Source organism: Triticum urartu, chromosome 2A (genome assembly GCF_056163025.1).
Source record: "Triticum urartu cultivar PI428250 chromosome 2A, HENAU_Tu73, whole genome shotgun sequence".
Classification (NCBI taxonomy): Eukaryota; Viridiplantae; Streptophyta; class Magnoliopsida; order Poales; family Poaceae; genus Triticum; species Triticum urartu.
Window position 1 is genome coordinate 500,497,674 of NC_141874.1, and position 8,144 is coordinate 500,505,817.

The following is an 8,144-nucleotide window of genomic DNA, read 5'->3' on the forward strand; positions in this document are numbered from 1 at the left end:
AATTTAGATTTCACAAGAGAACCAAACACATCAAGAGACTCTTCAATTTCATCTACGATCAAGTTAAGAAGGGAGACATAAAGATTTGCAAGATATATACATATCACATCACAACAATTTATATGATCATCTCATACAACAATTTATAGTACTTTATGACTAAAATTTAAATTGTACAACCTCTGTAACTTAATGTAAGATGCGTCTTGCGTGAAGTTACAGAGGTAGTAGTACAAACGAATTTAGAATCAAATTGAATAAATCAAATCAACCACTGCCGAACAATGGAGGCGCGTATTATTTTCTAACATCTAAACGAGGTTTGTGTCCATTTATTTGTTTTTGTGTTTCTAACATCGACAAGCTTTCCCGCAAAAAAATTCATCTAGCCAAGGTTTGCTGCAAAAAAACATCTACTAGACGAGGTTTCTGAAAAAACACACACACACACACATCTAGACGAGGTTTTTTCTAAGCATAAATATTCACCCGTACGAGCTTAGCTTTCCAATAATGCTACGGGCTCTTTTGGTTCATAGGATAGAATTATCGTAGGAATAGGAATTTTGTAGGAAATGAGATGGTATGTATCTCAAATCCTATGAGTAGGAATAGGAAATGAGATGTCATTTAGTTGACACTAAAGGAATTTTTCCATTGAGTCTAAGTTCATTTTTATTTTTCTATGAAATGTGAAGGATAGGAACCAATTCTATGTAGAAATAGGAATCTATTTCTATGAACCAAAGGGCTCTAAAGGAAAAAAAAAACCCTATAAAAATTCTATCCTCTAGAATTCCTATGAAATTTCTTCAAGTCAAAGGAGTCCTAAACATACAAAGAGTTACACGCAATTACACGCTGACTAGAATTTTTTCCATCTAGTAACCAATCACAAACTTGCCTTCCCCCCTGATTTTCAGTAAGGGTGGGCCGCCTCCCCACCTATTGATCAATCAAATTAACCTTCTTTGTAAAAGTTTATAACTCGTTTGTACGTGTAGTATTACTCCCGAGTCTTGCCGGTGGCGCAATATCACCGAATTTATTTACAAATCTCCCGCGGCAATCCGTAAGAATACAACAAGACGTCGGCACTTGTCACGCGTCGGTCGACACGCCGGCAGCGACAGGGCCGATGGGTGGACGCGAAAGGAGGCAAAGAAGCCGCGCGGTCGACACCACCGCCAGTGTGGATTTTCGGTTCGTCCCGATGGCGGAGATGGCGACGTCTTTGACCATTGACTATTGACTAGGCGGGGAACAAAATCCGGCAGCTTAGTCCAGAATGATTCCGAGACAGAGGCGCTTCCATTTTCCCATCGGAAACCAGAGTGCGAGAGGCAGAAAAGAAAGAAAGAAAAAATAGAAAGGAGAAAGCAGCCGGGGAAAGCGACCCACCACCCCGCGCTGCACGTCACCTCTCATTTCTTCCTTTGACTCATCCCACTCCGCCTTTGAATGCCTCCTTTTTCCTGTGTTCCACACACTCCCTAATGCAATCCCAATATGCAGATAAGCACCACACAGAAGCAGAAATCACATGCCAGCTTTGTAGGGTGCACCCTGCATGAGTTTTTTTTTCTCCAAGCAACTGCCCGGAGCCCTGCCTTGTAAAATGGAACCGCTCGAAAACTGATACCACCGCTTATCCGCGCTACTAGACATAGACGCGTCAAGAAAACAACTAGCAGACATTGTGCTACATCCTATCAACTATGCTGGAATCGCCCCCAAAACCAGCGGAAACACCCTATCCGCCGCTGATAAAGCAAATCCGGCATATCCCATATGCCTTCCGGTTGGCTTAAGAGCCTCACGATAGACACATCCTAAAACGTCTCGAGGAGGTGATAGAAACTGCTTCACCGACATTTGGACATATGTGTTATTAGGTGACGAGGAGATAATCATAACAGGATTGCAAATTTTGTGTACAACTATTTAGAGAAAATGGTGGGGAGCTGTGTGAGAAACCGAGAATGCAGTTCAGTAATCTTTTTTTTTTAGGGAAATGCAGTTCAATAACCTTATCATGTTATCTGATTATATTCATCGTTGTGTTAATATGAAACTTTAGAAACATGGCTGGTATGAGCTTTTGGATGGATCGCAATGCGGCGCGGGAATCAAACCGGATTGAGGATCCTAGAATTATCCGTGATCGAGTTCTAGTTCTTGCTGAGGAGTGGAAGACTGCCAACGAGGTGGATGTTCGTCATAGGGAGACGACATGACACGAAAGTTGGAAGAAGCCGGAGGAGGGGTTGGTCAAAGCAAACTCACACGACGCTCTATCAAAGGTGAACGGTGTGGGGGAGGAGGAGTTGTTCTCAGGGACAACCATGGCGAGTTCTTGACGGGATGCTGTTATTTTTCCCCTTCTACTCACGATGCAGAAGCTGGCGAAGCTGATAGCATGCCGAAGAGCCCTTTCGCCGGCGAAGGAATCAAATGTTTAGAGGATCATTCTCGGAACGGATTCACAAGTGGTGGCGAGGAAGCTCATGAATGAAGTGAAGGACTTCTCGGGCAATGGGCAACTGATGGAGGAGATAAAAGTATTACTTGGATCATTTCCGGGGTTTAGGGTTGCTTGGATGTGACGTTCTGTATATAATGCCGCACGCGTCCTACCTAGAAAGGGTTGCTTGAAATCTTTATGTAAAACTTGGCTCCATGTATCTTCCGAGTGTGCTAGCTCAGAGATTGTGTCTGAAGGAACTTTAAACATTGAATAAAATGGCAAGTTTTTTCAAAAAAAAAGAAGAAACATGGTTGGTGCATTTTTCACGGCCAAAATACAAGTAGTGTAGGATTTGACGATGATTCTTTGAACCCATATTTCAGGAAAGACGGATTCTCAAAAAAAAGATTTTAGGAAAAAAACAACTACACCCTCTGATTTGAAAGTAATTAATCCTTCGCAAAAAATGGAAGAAAGAAATTAATCCTGTAAAAATACCATACAATTTTTTTTTGTAAAAATACCATACAATTTTCTGATATAAGGCAATAATCTCTAATTATTGCAGGCTTTTACAATACGTGGGGACACGCGGATTCCTCACGATCCGTGGTCCTATACGGATAGGAACCAAGCAGGGCGCGCACTACGTATTCCAGCGGTTGCTTGAATATTTTCCATAAAAGGTTTGCAGACGTGAAGCTCCCTTGGAAAAACCCGAGTCGGGCAGGGAGCGTTCTGCACGAGCACGGAAGACCAGGGGGCTCGGCGCAAACACCAGTCCACCACCACCTCGGCTCGTTCATATACCACAACCCCACCTCCCCGCAGCCTCTCTCCCCACTGCTGCCGCTTCTACCTCCAAGCAAGAACGGAGCAGCGCAGCTTGCCATGGTGAGGAAGGAGAAGACCACCACCGGCATGAGGCTCCCGCCCCAGCACCAGGGGCTGGAGGTCAAGATCCCCAGCTTCTTCCGCTGCCCGATCTCGCTCGACGTCATGCGCTCGCCGGTCAGCCTCTGCACCGGCGTCACCTACGACCGCGCCTCCATCCAGCGGTGGCTCGACTCCGGCAACACCACCTGCCCGGCCACCATGCTCCCGCTCCCGTCCACGGACCTCACGCCCAACCTCACCCTCCGCAGCCTCATCTCCCACTGGTCCGCCTCCGCCGCCTCCTGCTCCCCCGTCGCCGGATCGGCGGCGTTCTTTGCCGGCCCCTCCCCCGCGGCGCTCGTCCGCCAGGTCGCCTCCTCCGGCGCCGACCCCTCCGCCGCGCTCCGCGAGCTCGCGGCCTATCTCTCCGACGACGACGTCGACGAGTTCGAGAAGAACGCGCTCGTGGGCGCCGGCTCCGCCGCGGAGACCGTCGCGTCCGTGCTTAGACGGAAGGGTGAGCAAATAAGCGTCGCGGGTGCGGAGGCGGCCGTGCGGGTTCTCGCCGCGATCGTGGCGCTGGATGGCATCGAGGACGCGAACAAGAGGCGGGTAGCCGCCGGCCTCGCCGTGGACGCGGCGGCATCGGCGGCGTCGCTGGCCCGCGTCCTGCGGGGCGGGAGCGGCTTGGAGGCCAGAATTGACGCGGCGAGGCTCGTGGAGTTCTTGCTCGCCAATGCCGGCGCCGAGGCGAAGGTGGCTGTGGCCGAATCGTCCGAGCTGGTTGCCGAGCTGGTACGGCTCGTCGGGCCCGTCGACGAGAAGGGCGGCCTTGACAAGAAGGCCATGGACACCGGTCTCAGCTGCCTTGCGGCCATCGCAGGGTCGCGGCGCGCGGCGCGCGCGGACATGGTGCGCCTCGGCGCTGTCCCGGCCGCGGCGCGCGCGCTCCAGGCCACGACGGAGCCTAGCTCGTCAGCGAAAGCCCTCCGGATCCTCGAGTCCGCTGTGGGCTGCGCCGAGGGCCGGGCGGCGCTGTGCAAGGACGCGGAGCAGACGGTTCCCGCCGTGCTCGACAAGATGATGAAGTCCGGGCGCGACGGCGCGGAGGCCGCGGTGGCCGTGCTCTGGGCGGTGTGCCACAAGTACAAGGACCGCAGGGCCGCGGAGGCCGCAGCGGCGTCGGAGGGCGGGCTGACGAGGCTGATCCTGCTGCTGCAGAGCGGGTGCTCGGCGGCGGCGAGGCAGATGGCGCTGGAGCTGCTCAAGATTTACAAGGTGAACGCCAAGAGCTGCCTCGCCGGATACGATTCCAAGACCGCCCACATCATGCCGTTCTGACCAAGCTAAACGAACGGCTTGCAAGCTCGGAACAGGGGATAATTCCTTTTTTTCTTTTCTTTCATGTTTATTATTTTGTTTTTTAATGTAAGTTTTGATAGAGAAACACAAGAATTGATTGGTCGAGAGAAGAAGAAAAATAATATGTACAGTACATTGGTAGAGAGTTTTGACAGAAGCAAATGGAGATTGTTGACAGAAAATTATATGGTCGATCGTGTGCGCAAATCATTGGAATTGGTCTTGACTCACAAGAGATGTGAAGCAAAGGAGTTGTGTGCTGATGATCTTCCAACTTCATGCAACCGGCATGCATATCCATGGCCATACCCCTATGCATCTCTGTCAAATCTTCTCAGAATTTGCACACACATGGGGATATCAAACGATTCCAAATCGCAAAACCTATTCTAATCGGGGTACCAATTTCCCAAAGATGGACTTGGTTATAGTTTATCCATAGTATACTACACTTCCTAGTAGTACGTACTAGTAGAACTTGCATGAACACATGTGCATTTGCTCATGGCTTATTATCACCCAGGGAACACGCTCCATCATGCTAATGATTCAAGATTGTCGTTGCCCGGAATACACTAGTGATGGCACACACCGGTAGGCCGTAGTTTGAAAGCAACATAAGTGCCCATTATAGAGGATAAGCCTAATGAGACATGTCCACGTTGGCGCTAGAGTAAAGCAGTAAGGAAGCCTCTGTTGGATTTGACCCATCCATTGACCCATCCAGGATCATGTCTCGTACTACTATGCTTGATTGAACAAACAAACCGAGCACTGATGCAAAGAAATAGCACTCGATCCAGTCGTGCCGTGTAAACAAGAGCTGGTTTCACAAGGATTTTCCGCTGCAAAGAGGGATCGGGGCGACACATGGTGTGGCCAGCCCAGGAGTAAAGAAAGAATTGTGAGATGGATCTCCACGAGGTGCCTGCCGTGCGTGGCGAGCACCCAAACCCAACTAAAGCGGCACTAGCTGCCCAGTTGGCAATCACATGCAGAAAAATCGCACGACGAGACGAGGGAGGAAATCATCGGCTTTTGCCTTCTCCTTTCGCTGGCTGGCTTTAAGCTTGCTACAGTGTCTCTAAGGCCTTGTACAATGGGAGATGTTTAGGAAGATGCTTAGAAAAATAAATTAGTTTTTTTTAAGTACCGGTGTTTATTTGTATAGGGTAGACACTTAACTGAGTGTCTTTTTTGTAGAAATAGGCATCGGTGTTTCAGAAAAACTCGATTTATTTTTCTAAGAATCTCTCTAAGCATCTTTCATTGTACAAGGCCTAATTCGGTGAGACGTGCGATTAGGCCAACTTTCCCGACGTGTCCTCAGGAGTCAACGCCGTGTTCATTGTTTACTTGTCCACTCGGGGCTCCAGCTCGGAGTACGTAGGAGACACGGACAGTTGCAGTGGTTGACTCGCGAGGACGGAAGATCCTTTTGGGGTTCTTAAATTAATTCATCGATGATCCATCGGGGACGGAAGAGATCCAGAAAGCAAAGGAAGGTGCGGCGGGAAGGTTGGCGGTGGGTGTTTTAATGCATCCATTTTCCATTTTGACTGCCCGGCGAGCGAGGCCATACGTCGTACTATACCCGTATGCCTACGCAAGTTGGACGGCTGCGTGCGTACATGCTCTCGGCTGCCAGGAAGAGAAAAAACGCGTACCGGCATGCTACCATGTGGTTATATCCCTATCTCTAGCTCCACGAAGCGCCTGTCGCCATTGTTGTACTATCTGCCTTTGACTTCTCAGTTTTCTCGGTGCTCCACTGAAAGATTCATTTCCCCACACATTCTTCTACGTGCAGCTGTCGTACACACTTTACTAGTATGTCGTATTTTCCGGATTATCTGATCCAGTTTTGTGATCCGAAGCGATCGGTGTACTTAACTCGCACGTCGGAGAATCCACTGACCATGACGCCGGTGGCCAAGGGAAGTGGACAGGTTCGAACCTACAGAACGCAGAGCGTCTCCGCCGAGGACGGTAGGTGTGGATCTGTGATCGTGGGGAGTGCGATTCAGACGTGCTGGTCACGCGCACGGACTTTGCTATACGCGCATATCCGATCGCTGCCTCCATATTCCAGGTTGCAACACGCTTTGGCTGAACTGAAGGCTAAATTTCGTGTTTTGACCTTTTTTTGAAACCTATTCAAGATTTGATCCTAGTTTGATTTTTTTCAAGATCTAATCCTTTTGCAACCGTCAGAGTCCATGACGATAGGGTCTAACAGCCTACCGTCAGGGACTTTGACGGTAGAAAACATCGCTGCCGCCAACCGGGCTGGTGGTAGCCTGCACAACCCTACCGCCAAGGTGCTTGGCGGTAGGCACGAGCACGCACTGTGGTCAATACTTAGGAGGTTTTTGACGGTAGGGCATGCAACCCTACCGCCAGGGACCTTGGCGGTAGGCTGTTATACCCTACCGCCATGATCCCTGGCGGTAGCAAAAGAGTCAGATCTCGAAAAAAATTTAAACTAGGGTCAAATCTCGAATAGGTTTCAGAAAAAGGTTTCAGAAAAGGGTCAAAGCATGAAATTTAGCCGAACTGGACATTGGAGCCGACCTCGCGATGTGTCGCTGTCTCAGTGTCCCTGGCGCCGCTCAGTGCCATGCCGTCTAGACAATTATGAAATTTCTTTTTTGCCACCGCTGTGTTAGCCAGAAAATAGCATCTCTGCGGAGATAAATCCGAAATAATCAGCCAGGTATTAACTGAACTGGTATTACTTTCTGTCGGTCCAGTGTGAACCAGGATATCACGGGTCATCTGCCTATGATCCAAAAAGGGCCTCTTGGCCCAACTCAAGAAGGCAGTCCGCCAGCGGGCGCTGCGAAGCCAGCAGCCTCCCGAGGGCCCTGCTCCGCGAGGGACTTCGCCGATCAAGGATTTCATCAAGACTACCATCATTGTGAGCAGCCTCGTGAGGCGCCTCCCCGCGAGACCTCCCGAGGAGCCCATGCGGCGCGAGTCATGTGCCCATCACGCGGATGACGTCGTCCAGGCAGGCGTCAACCTGCATGGCCAGGACAGTTTTCCCTTTGGTGCTAAGGGAGCAGCTGCGCCTACCTGCCCCAAAAGCAAGTCCCGAAGATTTTCTCTTTGGTGAAAGAAGGCCAAGACGGTGGCGCGGCAGGACGGAGGTCATCGTGGAGCCCCTGGCGCGTCATGGATAACACCTTTGGCAGGTAAAGACCATCATTTGCCAGCATAAGCACCAGCGCTCGTCGCCTTTCGAATTGCCGCCTTGTGGTAGCCCTTTCCCTGCTCATATTTTCGGGGAAGAGGCCCGAGGCACCTATAAAAGGGGCAGAGCGACCAGCATAGCGAGAGATCGGCTCCTGATCAAACCCTAACGCCATTACTAACTATTGGGGAACGCAGTATTTCAAAAAAATTCCTAGGATCACGCAAGATCTATCAAGGAGAT

General features: G+C 50.2%; 1 protein-coding gene across 1 annotated transcript; it reads left to right on the forward strand.

The window, feature by feature from the left end:
• Positions 1 to 3,262: 3,262 nt before the first annotated feature.
• Positions 3,263 to 4,897, forward strand: LOC125538200 (U-box domain-containing protein 28-like). Its single transcript, XM_048701481.2, has one exon. The coding sequence runs from the start codon at positions 3,359 to 3,361 to the stop codon at positions 4,682 to 4,684; it is 1,326 nt and encodes a 441-aa protein (XP_048557438.2). The 5' UTR covers positions 3,263 to 3,358; the 3' UTR covers positions 4,685 to 4,897.
• Positions 4,898 to 8,144: the final 3,247 nt, after the last annotated feature.

Excerpts from the sequence above, each read along its gene's own strand:
- LOC125538200 (XM_048701481.2), top strand. The coding sequence starts at position 3,359 with ATGGTGAGGAAGGAGAAGACCACCACCGGCATGAGGCTCCCGCCCCAG.